This window comes from Nyctibius grandis, chromosome 9 (genome assembly GCF_013368605.1).
Source record: "Nyctibius grandis isolate bNycGra1 chromosome 9, bNycGra1.pri, whole genome shotgun sequence".
NCBI classification, from domain to species: domain Eukaryota; kingdom Metazoa; phylum Chordata; class Aves; order Nyctibiiformes; family Nyctibiidae; genus Nyctibius; species Nyctibius grandis.
This window is the reverse complement of record NC_090666.1, coordinates 15124585-15141708: the sequence shown is the minus strand read 5'-3', so window position 1 is coordinate 15141708 and position 17124 is coordinate 15124585. Positions and strand designations below refer to the sequence as shown.

General features: G+C 40.5%; 1 protein-coding gene across 1 annotated transcript in view; it reads left to right on the top strand.

Moving 5' to 3' along the window:
• The window catches only part of MAP3K20 (mitogen-activated protein kinase kinase kinase 20), a 74191-nt gene extending 57947 nt beyond the window's left edge, over positions 1 to 16244 (top strand). Inside the window, exons 10-12 of the mRNA XM_068407341.1 lie at positions 833 to 939; positions 6748 to 6883; positions 11162 to 16244. Of these exons, the coding sequence (XP_068263442.1) occupies positions 833 to 939; positions 6748 to 6883; positions 11162 to 11530 (612 nt within the window). The 3' untranslated portion in view covers positions 11531 to 16244. The remainder of the gene's footprint in view (positions 1 to 832; positions 940 to 6747; positions 6884 to 11161) is intronic.
• The last annotated feature ends 880 nt before the right edge of the window (positions 16245 to 17124 follow it).

Here is a 17124-nt window from a genome sequence, read left to right as displayed (position 1 = left end):
TAACTGTGACTTTTTCAGTTTTCAGTTATTATCCTACTTCATAGCTTCCTTTTGGGACTAAGGGGAAAGTAGAAAATACAGAGAAGTTTTAACTGCTCTCTGTGACTAGTGAGCACAGTGGGTGCTGGATGGAGAGCCCAGGAACAGAAAGTTTGGTAAGTGAGCCCAGGACAGAAGAGCAGAGGCACCGCTGACATGAGCTCAGCTGCCAGGCAAGACATCCTCATGGAGCCTCAACCTTCACTTCTTCCCTGGCCGCTCCTGAGGTAGCTAAGTGAGAGGTTTTTCTGGAAAGTCTGTCCTCTGCAAGAAGGGACCTGCAGCCAGAAACCCATTTTTGATGGGCAGCTGAATAGCTTGTTCACACATTAAAGTGGGTTACTACCTGTGAAAGGCCATTGGTCTAACTACCAGTTGCTAATGGGTCCAGCCTCTCTTTTTGGCAGTATTTTCCTTTTTAGCTTGAGGAAAACTTTATTCTTTAGAATTAAGAATCTTGATGGTGATTGATGCTGCTAATGTTGTTTAATGCTCTTACTGAGTACTAAGAGGTCTTACTGGTAGATATGGGAGACTAAGCTAACACTTAAGTCCTAGTGGCTTATGTGACTCTTCCCAAACTGACCTTTTCTTCAATGGGAAGAAAAAAAAATGTGTTACAAATTTACAGTCCTCGTGTAGGATGCTGTGTTCAGAAAGCAGCATCCCCATTTCTGTTACTTACAGTCTTTCAATTGAAAAATTCCTGCAAATAATTTTACACGGTAGTAGTTGTATGTGAATGCAAATGCTGTGGTTTGTTTTGCTTTTATTTTTTTTTTGTTTTCTTCAGAAAAGGCCATCTTTCAAGCAGATCATTTCAATCCTGGAATCTATGTCAAATGACAGCAACCTTCCAGACCAGTGTAACTCATTCCTGCATAACAAGGCGGAGTGGAGGTAAGTTTCCTTCCTCCCAAGATGAAATGATGTGGTTTTCCTTTGAAATGGTGTGAGTCCATATTCTTCAGAAGGCATCAGACTCCAGTGATGTATTGGTAGAAAATATCTGTGCTTGAGGTATTTTTAGAACGTAACTTACCTTGTTTTTCAGGAATGCCCAGAATGTTGTGAAGCTTGTATTAGGAGCCAATACGCTTAGCTGTACCCTATATTTATTATTACACTGGTTTAAGTATCATGATACTTACGGTTGTGATTCACATCTTAAAACCAATTACGTGTTTTCAGTCAATAGCGTGAGGGCAAAACAACTCAGGTATAAGTATGTTTGATGCAATTTTCATAGAAAGTGTATAGGCATATGTTTATATTTTAAAGAAAAGGATAAAGGGCACAAAAGAATAAATTTTCAAATCATGCCTCCATTTGCTTCACTTGTATGTGTTCTGCCATTTTTTGTGCATTCTCTCCTTTGTATTGACTTTGTGTCCACGCAGTCACCGTATGCCCAGGCTAGCCCTTTTTGCAGAGTGCACCAGCATTGCTTGAGCATAGGATTTTACCTATTGCTGATTGTAATTTTTATTCATAAGTGATTATAAATGGAGATGAGATCTGAGAAAATTTTATTACATGACACAGTTTTACAGTAAAAGTTTCAGCCTATTTTCTGTGCCAAAACTTTAAAAAAAAACCCTGTCCCTGGAGCTTCACTGAAGTCAGTTAGAAAGCTTGCTGCTTCACGCTGCATCCTTCTGTTTGGGAAAGAGAATTGAAAACAGATCTGCATAGGCAGGAGATTCTTATCAGACGATCGTGCCTCAGTCTATATTAAGAAGCGTTGGCCCCGCTCCAGGTAAGCTGGGGGCACAAATATCAAAAGATTCCCTGCCTGGGGTGAGCGCAGGGATCGAAGGAGCCTGGAGCAGGGGCGGGTGGAGGGTGGGGAGAAGCAGAGGGAGAGGAGGCTCGGACCGAACCCCGCATCACGGCTTTCCCCCGGCACTGCCGAGGGGAATCGAGACGTACGAGTTTAATGGGGCGAGTGGAAAAAGTGAGCTGGCGGTGGGACGCTCCCGGGTCACATGGCGGGAGTATAAATAGCCTGTTCGGGGCCGGGGCCGGGCCGGGGCCGCTCCTGCCGTGACTCAGCAGCGCCGGCGGCAGCCCCGCGTCCTCGGCCACCGCCGGCGGCGGCGCGACACCTGCTGGCGGCAGCGCCCACCTGCGCCTCCCGCCGCCGGGCCGGGGCCGGGGCCGGGGCCGTGAGGGCCGCCAGGGCCGGGGTGCCGAGGTGGGTGCCGAGGTGGGGGCCGCCGGGGCCGGGGTGCCGGGGTGGGGGCCGTGAGGGCCGCCGGGGCCGGAGTGCCGGCCCGCGCTCTGCCCCGCCGCCTCGCTCCCCTGCGGACGGCGCTGCCAGGTTCCCCCCCGGAGCGGCCTGTTACACCGGGTTCATTGTTCCATCTTGCCAGTACCCCGCTCTCAGGTATTTGTCAGTGATTTTATCCGTAGCGTTGCTTTTACAATATATGAGTGTGCCCTCTCGGCCCCAGATCTCGATTCTAATCCTAGGGACAAATGCCGGGTATTTAAGGTATAAAAATGTATTTCTTGGCCACCGTCATTCATGCAGACTCTGGACATCGTATTGTGGTTTTGGTAGCAGGCAGAGTACAAAGAGGGTTGGAAGAAAAATAGCCCCCAGTGAGAGGTTTCTTACACACCCCTGTATGATGAGCAAGTACTCAAATTCCTTTAGAAGAAACAAATAACTACTTAAATCTTGCCAATATAGCAGGATAAAAGCTGCGGTAGTTGACATTTGGTAATATTAAAGCTCTGTTCTTTTACTAAATCGATTCATTTCTTGGAGTGCAACTTAGATTGCCCAAGTATTTCTTGCAAATTTTATTTTGCTGCATCTAAATTGCTCAGATGAGGAATAGCTAACAAGGTGTTAATGAAAAGCCATGTAGAAACAAAAAGTTCTTTGGCACTATTGAGTAATGGAAAAACTTCTTACCATGAAGATTTGTGTTAAAGGTAAATTTGGCAATTTTTCTGGAAGAATAAATAACTTGGAGACAAGAAAATACGAGAGAGAAAATACAAATTCATGATGGGGCATGATTTGCCTGAAAGCAAAGATGATTTCTGAATTAAGCTGAAATGAAAACACGAAGTGCAGAAAGAGTGCGGGTTGTGTGGGGACTTGCTCAGAGGCTGGGTAAGAGGGGCACGCTCTTACCTGAATTCTGGTAACGGCTGCCTAACCTGACGTGACAGCCGTCTGTATGGAGACTCATGATGGTTAAGCCAAATTAACAGAAAGTATGCAAAAAACATGCAAGTTAAAGTAGATGAAAGACTTGTATGCATAAAGTGATCCCAAGGGGTAAACTAAACCAGACTAAGACCATTTCTGAGAACAGATGCACAGAAGTTTAATGTGTTTTAACTACTGCATTGAAAAAGCTCTCCTTTTACTCATTGGTTTATTTTTTTGATTTTTTTTTTATCCCATAGTGATTTGCAAAGAGATAGTTGAACCAGCAACAGAGAAAGAATGAGATGTGTTACCAAGAAATAGGGAATTTTAATGAAGCCTGGCTATCAGAGCCTGGAGAAGGGTGGGCTTGGGAAAAGCAAAGGTTACGCTTGTTCCTTTGAGGGACCTCCAAATTAGTGATCCAGATACTGCACTTTCACAGGGATACTGCACTTATCAAAGCAAATCAAAGCTCAGACAAGCAATAGATTACATTTTTTCCCACTCTTAAAAGAAGGCAAGGTGAAGTTCTTTTTGTATAGAGAAGTGCAAAAAATGCATCTGTAACAGCGAGCAACTAGAGTCTTCAACATCTCTGACTGGCTGGTGTGTAAGCAGAGAGTGGGCTGAGTCTACACATGACCAACGGAGGTGATAAGATAAATGACACTTTGACCTATCTTTAATGTGGTCTTCTTTGCAACATTTACTGGTCTTGATGTTTATTAATAATACATTTTAACCTGCCTGTTCTATAATTTCGTTAAAATAATTCAGTATCTTATTTCCTGACTGTTCTACCCTTCACATTTTTATTAGTTAATCAAATAGGGGCACCATCTTCTGACTAAGTTGCACAGGTCTGCCTTATGTTTAAGTTCTGTGATCTGTTTGGAGCTCTTTCTCAAGTCACTTTTATTACAGCAGGAAAAAATTACTATTGAAGTAATGATGTTCCAATTCAGTGAGAGATCACATTTGTCTGCGTTTAGTCATATATACTAACTGCATTTCTCTTTCCATCCTCTCCCCACGAGCAGCTGTTCTAATGATTAAAACAGTCTATTAGTGATACTTACATTAGTGTATCAGTAGCAATTCAAGACATATAAACAAATGCCAGTCATTGGTTTTAATCTGTGACTGTTTATCATTATAGTTTGTAATAATACAGTATACGTTCTTCAATGTCACAGGATGAGATTATTCTAGAAAAGCCAGTAGGCTCAGACTGCAGAACTACAGAAGCAAACAAATCCACATGCCCTACCATGTATAATGTTTCAAGCTGCTTCATTTATGAAGTAAGACTCATTAACTGGGCAATGTACAGTAGCTTTCTCTTTAATTACACAGTTTTATTATACAGTGGAATTATTTTTCAGAAAGCAACTGTTTTCGCAGACTGACCTTTTATTGTAAGAGAAGTTTCTGTCTAATGAAGAGAGGTAATTACAGCACAAAATAGACTTTGACATATAGAAAGCTATTGTTAACCAGGACATTTCCTAGTGCAGAATGTTATTTAAAAGAGAACTTAATTTACATATTTTAAAAATTATAGAGTTGCGTATAAGTAGGAGTGGTGTTGAGAGACAAACTACGAAAAGCAGTGCTTGCAGCTATCCTCAGATTGCTCTGTAGTTCCCACAGTAGATTGCATAGTATGTGTTGCACCTGACAGAAAGGGTTTATGACAGGGAAATGAATGTTTGGAGAGGAGTCACTTTCTGACCTTCTGTCCAGTGCTGTTTAGTTTTGTTGCTTTATTGTCTCTTTATTAGGATGTGTGACCACGTTCCATCCAGCACAGAGATCAGCCTTGACCTTTGTATGCCTAAATATGAGGGAGAATTTTGCTTGAAATCTGAAGCATAGTAATTGTGAGGGGCACTTGTTCTGACCACATTGAAGAGCTCACTCAGCAGGATTTAAGTGTGATAAATGCCCTTGCCCCAGGTGGCTGATTTTTGCGGTAGAATTAAGCATGGTGGTAGAGTTGGCAGTAGAGTTTGCTGGTTATTCCAGCTCTGAATCCTTTCACTGAACTTTGTAAGCATTACTCTCTGACAGAGATGTCTTATTAAAATAAGAAATGTATAAGATTTGGAATATTTAAATTATTTCATTTACTTAAATAATCGATTTGGGTATGCATTTTCCCACATAGAGAGCCTGAACTCCCTTGGGTTGATACTGGAGAAGAGCTTAATCATTCTATGCTAGGACAGGAGATTTACAGGAAGAAATAATTTTCTTTTTTCTCTCCCCTCCCAAATAGAAGTGACAACTAACTCTGTTAGTCCTTTTATTTTTTAAAAAAAATCAGAAGGAGCAGATTTTGTTTGCAGTGTGTTTACGAAGGGGAAATGTGGTGAAAGTTTGAGCAGAAGATTTGGCATCGCAGAGTCACAATAGCTATCTTCAGAGCTCTTTTTAGAATCTCTCTCCTTAGGAGCTTGCTTTCTCTAGGAGGAAAGCGAAATGCTGTGAATGACTGTTCCCACAATGTGAAGAGGAAACAGTTAAAGTAACAGTCAGGACACAGGTGGCAGGCAGAGCACAGTCTCCCGAACAGTCACAGAAATGGTTTGTTCAATGCAAATACAACCTCTGAAACAAATCGGAGGTTTTTCTTTGGTTATCCCACAAACAAAAAATGTGGCTGAAATTAGCGACAGAATTATTTTCTGTTCCTTCTAGTATACACCCACGCATTTGTAGCTCAAAACTTGTTAAACTCTTTTCCAAGAGCAGTTCAGTTCATGTGTTTAAAAGATACTGTTCATCAGAAAGCACGTCAAAGGAAACCACTTTGTTAAGGGATGAGGTTCATGCAATGCAACCCAATAAAGATGATATCTGAAGCTTCTTAGAGCACTGCCTTCACTTCCTGCCTTTCTTATTTTCACACCTTTGTGTATATGTTGAGAAGCACAGAAAAGTAAACCAAATCCTATTATTAACTGTTCCTAACTTGAGAAGCTTGTATTTGTAACCATTTGTAGAGCTGGGTCATAGCATAGTTTGTGTTCTTGCTCTTTTATCTTCACTTAGAAAAACAGGAAGGTAAGTGGGAAAAACACACCAGTGCTGCTTCTGTACATTTTGAGTATATGTCCAAATAATATTTATAGCCAAGTTATAAACCCAGGCAAATGGGCTTCTTAGACTGCCCATGCTGTGTTGCTAATGATTGTTCCGTTATCAGTTCTTAATGCAGTTTCTTTATGGACAAGATCATGTTTCATGATGTTGAGGGAAAAGACAGCATTTTAGTTTTTAAAATGTTGTTACTATATAGCATTTTACTCTTTTAAATGTTCTTTTTCTTCAACTGAAGGTATGGCTATTCTGAAGTATAAACATTGCCAGTTCTTAAAGCTCTGAAAGACTTTGCATTTGGTAATTAAATGAACTGCTTGAGTTAGTATTGTACTTTCAGCCTTTTGCATTTAATTAACATTCAAGTGGGAATTATGAACAATTTATATCTGTCAGGAAAAGACAAGACATAACAAATTGTCTCCATGCAGATGTGAAATTGAGGCAACCTTAGAGAGACTAAAGAAACTGGAGCGTGATCTGAGCTTTAAAGAGCAGGAACTAAAGGAACGGGAGCGACGTTTGAGGATGTGGGAGCAGAAGTTAACTGAACAGTCCAATACTCCTGTAAGTAGACAATATTTCAGCCTTTGTTTTACTTCAGAAAGTATTTGGAGCTTTGCTTATATAAATCTAAAGACACCTGTTTTCTTAGTTGTTCCTTTGGGCCAATTAAAGTCTATTTTATTACATCACTGCAAATAACTATACTATTTTTTAAAATTTCATCTAATATGTTAGATATCAGATATTGCTGATAGTTCATATTGTGCCATGGGCACTTAAGTAGTTTCCCATTGATTTAATTACAGTTCTCAGCTTTAAAAGTTGATTGCATTCAATAAATTCATTTTTTCAACTAGAAAAGTTGTTGACTTCAATGGATGCAGGATTTGGTCTTAAATGTAAGAATCATTCATTTCTTACAGAAGTCTTGAGAAACCCATGTAGATGTTTTTTTATTCTGTTCTTTGAGAAGAAGCAAATTTCCATTCTGTGAAAAACGGGGTCAAAATTTGAAGTGTTAATTTAGGGCTTTGTTCATAATTATAGTTCACATACTTGTGCTGGCCAGTTATTAGCTGTTAGGATTGCCACATTTCTATTAATAAAATGAACAAAAAAACTTCATTGCATAATCTTGAATTTCTTAATGAAATATGATGCTCTTCTCTACTGATTGGCAGAGGGAGGACCACAGGGTTAGTGCATGGCTAGACATATTACAACAGAATAGTTGTTAAGAAAAATACCACTTTACCTACTTATTTTTAAAGCACTCACCAAAACAAATACCAAATTGAGATTGCAGTAGCATATGATTTCTCTTATGCACAATCTTATCCGACTTATAAGCTTGATTCCAGCCAGACCCATTTACATACATCTTGTTTTTAAGGCATAGCTTATTGCTATTGTTTGAATGAAGTTGCATTCATGTTCCAGCTGTGAACATGCAGTAATGAAATAATGAAGAATGAATGTTTTCCTATGTGCAGATACTGTGTGTTCTCAGTAGATATCTGTATGCCTGCTTTAATGCTTGCAAACTTCCAGTAACTGAGCTGTGGGCCATCATCTATCCTGAGCACAGCATGAGACACAGCCTTAATGAGCAAATCTTTTCACGAGCAAGGCCCTAGGGTTTTTTATGCTGTACTTGCTTATGACTGCAACTTTTCACTTAGAGCTAGCATTGCTGAAAGAATAAAGCATTGTGCTAAGGCCTGTTGTGCTAAGCATGAACCATCTTTCTGCATAACTTTAACCCAACTCTCCTTTTGCATTTAAATGCAATTTCTTCTAATAGAGAAATATAGGTTTGTTTTTTCCGTAGCTCTTTAGTGAACTGTTACATGGAATGGCGTTTAAAAAAGCCCTTTTTTTTGAAAAAAATTGACATACTGGCAAAAATTGGCTTGTTCAAGCGGGATTGGTTTTCTTATAGCAAATGACGTTCCGCAAGGCACTGGTTACAAATACAACTATATTTTAAATTCATAGGTGTAAATAATTTGCAAAATATCCCTGGGCATTCTGTTTGCAAGCTGTAATCCTTGGAGTCAAGTATCTCTCCCTCCCTTGGTTCAGGGTATGTCTGCTCAGCTGTATCAAACTGGAGGATTGCAACAGGGAGGTGCACTGCTTGATTTTAAGCTACCTTGGCTGTAAAAACAGTAGTAAAGAGATGGCAACCAGAGCTAATAACACAGCTTAGGGTGCCCACTAGGCTTATACCTGGTTCTTAACCAACACTAGGCCTTGCTGTGTCTTAGCTGGTACTGTCATCTCTGCTCTACACTCTACAGTCACTTCTTCATTTTGCTCTGCAGCAAAGACCAGAGGCCAGCAGACATTCTTAAAGTGGTGTGCAGGAGGAGAAACTCAAACCAAGTGAAAGCAGAACAGGGAAGCTGTCTCTGCCACTTGCTTCTCCAGTGTTTTAGGGTTGGTAGAATCTTCATCCTAGCATCTTGCATGGTAGGTAGCTATGAGTGGCAGGCTGCTCCTGCTCCAAAGAATAAAGTATTCTTTATTTACACACGTCAGCATGAGAGAAGGACGAGGCCAATCTTCAGAAACACTACTGTGAAAGTAGTGTTTCTCCTTGCTCTTGTTTTGACCCTCTTTCTTCTGTGTCTTATACAACAGACACCTTTGAGTCTGATCTCTGCAAATTCCCTTTGTGCAGATCTCCAAGAGCCTCTTGCACAAGGGAATCTGGAGCCTTTTGGAGGAGTAAAATATACCCACAGCTGCAGTGAAATGGGAGAGTTCTTTTGAAAGAGGACCTAACTTTAAGAAGGGAGTGTATATAGCTAAGCTGAAGCTCGTATTTAGAGGAAGACAGTGAGCAAGACGTGAAATCTAGATATTCATCTGTGGTGCTGTGCACCTGCAGGTGGTCATTTAGGAAGAACAGTGGCTTGTACAGAGATTGGGGACCCCAGCCATCTATAAAAGTCTCTTCATGATAGTTATCATATGCAGTGTGACACCAAAGGCAGGTCCTGTTGCAAAGAGCACCTAAGTTCTCCAGATAATGAGATGGCAAAGTATGGAGGAAATAAGGTGATTATAACTTGCAAAATGAACCACAGTTATGACCCATTCTCAGCTTACCCACTGTCAGGCATTGCACAAACACTAATCCAGAAACGTGTTTTTAGAGGAAAGCTGTTTTGCAGCTGCTTTGATTTTTCATAGGGCATTCTTCCCATGTGTCAGGGGATGGCTTTCCATGAATCTAAAGTGACTAGAACTCCAATAGTTGATGGAAGATATACCTGGCACTGAATCATGTGTGCTGGGCATCTTGTTTTTGTGGCTAGATCTTGTTTTTAAATATTCCTTCTCTTTATCAGTAGGAACTTTTGGTGTCCTTTTTCCGAGTAGTGCTTCTGGTGATAGTGTAATTGTTTTTTTCCTGTACAGCCAGGTGTACAGAAGCTTAGCTGCAGGTTCTTTCGTCACTTAGCCATCAGAACCGTGAAGAGTATTTAAGGCACCTGCTCTCCCCAACTTCTTAGTTTTATTTTTGTTTCTTAAACCCATGATCACTAACTTTTGTTAACCACAACGCAAATGGAAAAACCTCTGTAAGGAGGGAAAACTTGAGAGGAACAAAAGACAGATATTGTCCTTTTTAATGATAGACAATTTGTCAATATAACTTGTTTTGCCAAGAAATGGGCACTCTTTGAGCAGCCTGGCCATGAAGTGTTCTGTGTTACGGACCAGGCCATCACCTTAATCACCCCTGTAACCTGTTGTGACCAATCGCTGTTAACTCTTCAGTCAGTTTTCTGATTAGGTTAAAAAAAGATGTGGAAAACTATGAATTTTGGGCATGTAGTTTTGCAGACAGCTTTGGAAAGAAAGGCCAGTTCAGGTGCTCACACACAGCTCCTTTGCTGTTGCTTTAGTAGGTAGTTTAATTTGGGATGAAACTCCTGAGTTTTCACTCCCTGTGGAGAACAGGCAAGCATGTCACAGAGGTTACTAGCCCAGCCACTCTGAAGAAGCATTAATCATTATTTAGCTGGAGAGGGCACGTTTCATTTGTTATTACAAACAGACTGGGTCACAAATAGATATCACTAAAAAAAAAAAAAAAAAAGAAGAAAAAAAAAAGGCAACCAAGCTGAAGAAGCTGACCAGCCGACCACACAGCCCCTCTTCCCCTGCCTGCTCCTCCCTGGGACAGCTTCCAGAAGCAAGGTGCTGGTGCGGGCTGGAGGCCGGTTCCTGTGTCCTTTGCATTGGTGAGAGGCTCATTTCTGATTGCGGCTGTCGCAGGGTGACCCCTTCCTCTCATTTTGAGCATACACTCAAAAGCAGTCTTTGCACAAATAATACTGCTGCTGTTGTTTCTGATATTTAGAGGGCTGCTTCTTCTGCACCAAACTTTAGGAGCTTGTTTGGGTTCTCTGATCTTAATGTGATTTATTCTTCAATCCTGAAAGGTTCAATTAAGCAACTCACTCAGACTTCTGTTGTACCTGCATTGCCTTGGGAGCTGGTCCACCCGGTTGGCAAATGTCACATTCTGTTTTACACTGTACAAAGTGAAGGATTGAAGAGTTTTAACCCTCTTCTGTCATGAAAGCTCTGCTACCTGTGGTTCTTGCCATGCGACTCAGTGATTTTGCACTTTCATTTTAAGAACAATGACCCCAGAATGAAGCTGTCTGGTTTAATGAATTCTTACTTGATCTCCATGTTTAGATTCACTAATCATTGTGCTTTCTGTTGATTGACAACTAATCTGGTGGTGTCTTTTTCCTCGATTTTTAAATTGGTTCTAACTTTCACTTTTGCTCTGTCCTTTCCTCCTTTAAATAGTTTTTCTTACCTCTTGCTGCAAGAATGTCTGAGGAGTCTTACTTTGAATCTAAAACAGAGGAGTCAAACAGTGCAGAGATGTCATGTCAGATCACAGCAACAAGTAACGGGGAGGTAGCTGGCATGAACCAAAGTCTGAAGGCCTTGATGATGACGGGCTTTGGGGATATCTTCTCTCTGAACAAAGCAGGATCTGTCCTGCATTCTGGAATGCAGATAAACATGCAAGCCAAAAAGAATTCTTCTAAAACCACCTCTATGAGAAAAGGAAAGAAAATCAACATGGCTTTGGGTTTCAGTGAATTCGACTGGTCAGATGACGATGATGATGATGATGATTTTGATGACACAGATGATAGCAGCGAATGAAATCAGTTATAGAATTAACCCTGAAATCGATTTTAGCAAAGCAAAACAATAAAGTTCTAGAACAAGAATCCTGTCAGTTTGGTCTGTTTAAATCCTGTAAAAGAAAAAAAAAGTGAGATGTTTTCCAGGCTGCGCATGTTTGTGTGTAGAAGGACATGTTGTTTTTGTTTAGATTGTGCTGACTTATTTCTGCTTTGATGAAATTTGGAACTAAACTTTCCAAATTAATTGAGATTATTATTATTTTAAGAACCGTGATTATATCTATAATTCTTGATGCCTGATTACAGAAACTACGGCTTGATAAACTTAAGATCTGAAAATATTGGGGGAAAACTTCAGTGCCTTTAATGCCATTTAATGTACTTCAAATTTTTCTTTTGTGTTTGTCATTTCCCTTACCCCTTTAATTGTCCATCATATGAATATATTTGTACCTCCAGATTTGCTGTTCTCTACAATCCATTCTTTCTTACTGTTGCAGTGAAGGGGTTTGCTGTGTTTCTAATTTAAAGCCTTTTTCAAGGCGGCATTGTGAGAAGTCACAAATACGTGTCTAGGAAGAGAGAAGCTTGGTTGAGGGGAAGAGACTGGTTAGTTAAATACTCAGTTTAAAAACTGAATAGCAACAGAATCCAGATAATCCCTATTAGTAGATGATTTGTATAAATGTTCTTTTTTCCCCTCACGTGTATGTGCATGTGTGTATAATTCACTCTAGCAAAGTGAACTGCAATCAGACCTCTGCATCTATTATCAGATATTGTGATCTAGAAGGTAATTTTCAGTTACATTGATGTAAATCCAGGAAGCCTCATTAACTTTGATGGACTTATTCTTGCACCTGAGAGTAAAAGTCGGTGTTAGTAAATTTTGATTCTGTTGCATCTCCTAAACTATGTGTGCTACCCTTATGAAAGGACAAAGAGAAGACACAATGACGTTTCAGCTTGGGCCCTACTGCTGTGACTTATGTGAAATTCTCCATGATGGCGGTAACATGAGGAATATTTACTAGTCTCTGCGTACCTATTTTTTGCAGCTAAATCACTTTTAAAGTATTGCCACTGCTGTTAAGACTTACTGTAAAACTCAGTCTGTAACAATCTGCTGCAATAATTGTCTGCCAGGCACTTATGTTGAGAGCAGCAAGTACGTTTCTCCTGATGACCCCTTTAGTGGTGATGCAGAAGGAGGGAGGGAAACCAGTGCGAACACAAATGCAGGTTAGAAAGGAAGATGTGGTAAAATATTTGCCCAAGGAAGAAGGGCAGCATTTCAAAAGAAAAATGTTACTGTCTAGTTCAGCAGTAGTGGGAATAAGCCATCAAAATTCCATTCTCAATTACTGGAGGGGTTTCTTTTATGAAAACTTCTGGTTTTGAGTGGCTTCTTTAATTATAGGCTTGCCTGTTACACAGCTCTAACCTACATATTATGGTGAGTGTTTTTGTAGATAGCTTAGAGGAAAATGGATACATTAGATAACAGCAGGCCTGAAATCATTACATGTTCAGTTAACAAAAGAGAAAGTTCTTCGAAGTAGTTTTTCCAGAGTGACGAGTGGGCACCTCTTTGGGTTGCGAGAGAGAATTGTTTTATCCTTAAGTGTCAGCACTGGTCTGGTAACCTGCAAAGCAGCGAGTGCTGGGCTTCGAGCTAGCCTACTCCACTCAGTGTGCACAGGATTAGTTTCCTGTAGGATGTCATTCCACATTCCACCTTCTTCCTAACAGTTGCAAATCCATTGGCTTGAAGTTAACCCTCTTGTATCAGGAAGCTTTTCTCATGACCGAATTGTAATTTAAATGATGTAATAACTTTACAGAGCATCCCAAGGAGAAACTTGCTCCTTCGGCACAGGTAGGGATGGCTTCTTAGGTCCATCAAAGCAACCTGATTTTAGGGAGAAAAAGGGACATTGAAGGGCAAATAACTAAATGGAAATAAGAGCAAATACGCTGTTTCCAGTGCAGATTTGTACTATTTTTGTTAGTCTACATCTGCTAACACCCACAGCAATGATACTATTATTGTAATTGACACTTTGCACGCAGGTAAATTCGATGGATTTGTGCAATCTAATATGTGCACTTTAGATCTTAAGACGTGTGTCATTGTGCATAAATTACTGTACCACATAAGCAGTGTAGGGTTGTACAGCTTTAACTGAAAATGAAATTTGGTTCAGTACATGTAGTATTCAAAAAAAAACCAAAAAAAACCAAAAAAACAACCCTGTCCCTGGCATTGATGTTTTGCACTTTTTTAGCATCTGTCAATCTCAGAGCACTTCATGCACATTTATATTTGCATGGGCTTTAACTGCATTTGTAAATCCACTCCTTAATCTTTACAGAAGTAAAATTAGTCCTTAAGTGGTATGACAGAGGGATTCATAGTTGCAAAATCACAAGATTTAAGTCTGTCTTCGAGGTTTTGTGCTTACCCAGGTGTGTAACTTATTTCAGCAAAAAATCATCAGAATTTGGTAGCATGCTTATAGGACTTTCCACTATCTACTTAGTTCGAGTGTTTTTTAATGAAAGAAAGATGCATTTTTTTCCCCTTCCCTTTTCTTTTCCCATACATTATTTGTCAAAGCAAATTAAGCTATATTAAGGAAAAATGTAAACTCTTGTAAAACTTACCTGTGTGTTCAAAGTAGCAAAGGTGGTCTCTGAATTGTAGACAAGGTAGACATGTGAAAAACTCCCCTGATGCAGTTCCCTTGAGATAGTGTTACACTTAGGACACTGGCTATGCTTATTAAAAAAATGATAGCATTGACTGCATTTTTACTTTCCTGTGATGACTTTCATACCGGATGTCTCCAGTTTACAAGCCAAAAATCATACGTGAGAATCAAGCTGTGTTGTTTCTGCCTCTGATATGCTTCTCACTAGATAAAGGTTTCGAAAATGGCTCTGGTGGGCAGGTATGTTGGTTGGAGGAGGTTGGAGTATTTAATCTTCCACACCCGATTTTGCTCTGCAATGCAACCCAGTCTGTCTTCTACTTGTGTCATCACCAGCGTATATAGATCTCCACAACAGTCCACAGCCACGTAGTGTGTCAGCTTACAAAAGCATTAACCAAACTCAGAAGGTGTTTCTGTGGCTGCTGTGGGCTGTGAGCAAAGCCTCCAAAAGCCTTGCCATGCCTCGTATACCTCTCAGCTCACTGTTCCCCACCAGGCCTTCTGTGATCCCAGTTTTCTCTACCTTCCATAAAGCCCTGGACGTATCTGCAGTAAAATAATATTGCTGCATTTGACGGAGGGGAAAGGTAAGAACCAGGCCTGAACTTCTTGTTTTTACCAGGCTGTTGTATTGCCAACATTGACTTAGATGGGTAGATGGCCCGAGAGAAGAATGGTGAGGATCAGCTGTTGGCTTACTTAAAGATACAGGGTGAGCTGGGACCAAGACAGGATGTCCAACTCCCTTCCTTTTCTTTCAGCAGTGTGGAAGAAACAGAAGGGGGAATTAATGTAGGAAAACTTCTGATCTAGTAATTTTTGCAACAATCACACCACTAATTCCTTGGAGTAGCAAGTGTCCTAAGGTACAGTGTAGGTGTGCTGCATCCCCAGCCCGTTGTGTGCTGCCTTGGAGCTTGTCCCGTCCAGATGGGAAGGGCTTCAGGGAGGGGAGGTCTGGCGCAGCTCCTTGTCACACAGTCGTGTTCTTGACTTGTCATTTGTTTATCATTTCAGCGGTTTTGTTAGATGTTGATTCCCTTTCCTTCTGGGTTTTAAAGTGGTTATTCTGAGTTAAGTATTTGATGCGATAATGATTTATATTGCTATCAGCAGTAGCAGTAAATCCATAGTGTACATATAGCTGTTAAGTACTCAGCAGCGTTCCTTTAGTACTGTGTGTACAGCGTGTCTTTAGTACTGTAGTTCCTTTTTCTGTAATCAGGCAGCTTTTACAGGTTTTTAATAAGATCTCTAACTTGACAGAGGTTTTAACTACAGTCCTAGGTAGAACGTTCAGGTAGAAAAATAAGTTCATTTAAAAATTTTCACAGCCCTTAAAATGCACTGGTAGGAATCTGGAGGAGAGAGACCTTTCCCTTTTCTCCCAGGCTTCGACTTAGTGTACACTGTAAAATCTGCACAGAGATTTCTGTTGTGTGAAGATTTAATTTTAAAACTGTAGAAGCAACAACATTCTTTAAAAATTTTATATTGTGTGCTAAATATTCATATGCCTTTTAAAGTCAGATATAGTCCACTGCATTTCTTGCTTTTGCACTACTGAAGAAGTTTTGTACTGAATACTGAGTCAATGCTACTTACACTTCAAGTGTGAACCGATGAAATTTGAATAGAAAATATTTTCACAGTGTTAGAAAACTTCATCTTCCCTTCTGAAAAAACAAAGCTGAGTGCAACGCCTGCCTGTGCCAAAACTCGTGCTGTAAACTGAATATATCATTTGTGTGGAACATGCAATGTTACACTTCTCTGTGATAAAGCCTTGCAGCATCAGTTATTCTCTTTATTGCACTTGACATAGATGTCTTGTTTTATTCACACTGTGGATTTGATTTTCCAGTGTAAAACCAGAGCAAACAAACGAAAAGAAATCATGCAATGTATTCAATTTCCTCAATTGGTGTCATAAACTTTCTTTTGATGTGAACTTTTTCCTTTGCTTCTCTTTGTTCCAAACTTCTATTTTGCAATAAACATTTTGACAGTAAATTTTATGCATCTGTGTCCCTGTGTAAAATGCTGGTGTTTCAAGAGGTTCCTTATTGTCTGCTGGTTTAAGACACTTTCCGTATTACTCACTGTGTGACATTTCTCCCATCTTTTTTTTTTTTAAAAATTGAAATAATACAGAACATATTCTGCCACTAGTTATATTTAAACATGGGAAAAGCTGAAATAATCCATTGTGCAACTAAAAATGCAATATTGGACTTCTGCAGTAAATGATTCAGTTGTACAAATTATTGTACCAGGCTCCCCCCGCAGCACCAGCCGGTTTGACCATAAGTACCTACAACAGGCACGACCCTCTGCCTTCTTAAGGATGTTTACGATTGCCATTTGCCCTCCCTTGTGCTCAGGTGTTGCCCCCAGCACTACTTTTGCCCCGCAGCGTCCTGCCCAGGCTGCGGGTAGCTGTTAGCATAGGGAGTGCCTGACTAACAGCAGGTAGGTTGAGAATATTGGCTGGAAGTATGGTGTAGTAGAGAGAAAAAGTCAGGAAGGTCTCTTTCTCTGGCAGACACGTGTTCCCTTCTGCCACTTCACTCTGATGCTTTTGGCTCTGTCCCCTTTGGGGAAGCAATGGGCAAAGGAGAGTCTACTAGGTCCTCCTCACAGAGGTGGCTTCAGCTGGTCTCATGGATGGTTTGTGCCCAGCAAGGTTTGGCTGAGACATTGGTGGTGGAGGAGGAGGAAGAGGATCTCAAGAGTCTTCAAAGTAGGGTGGGCAGCAAGTCATAGAGATGGAGACAGAAGGCAAGGAGTATCAGGCAGTCACAACTCGTTCAATGGGAGGTTCATGGGTGTTTCACAGCAATGGCTGCAAGTTGCAGGCGGATTACACTAGACCCTTGTGCCTGGAGAGCCA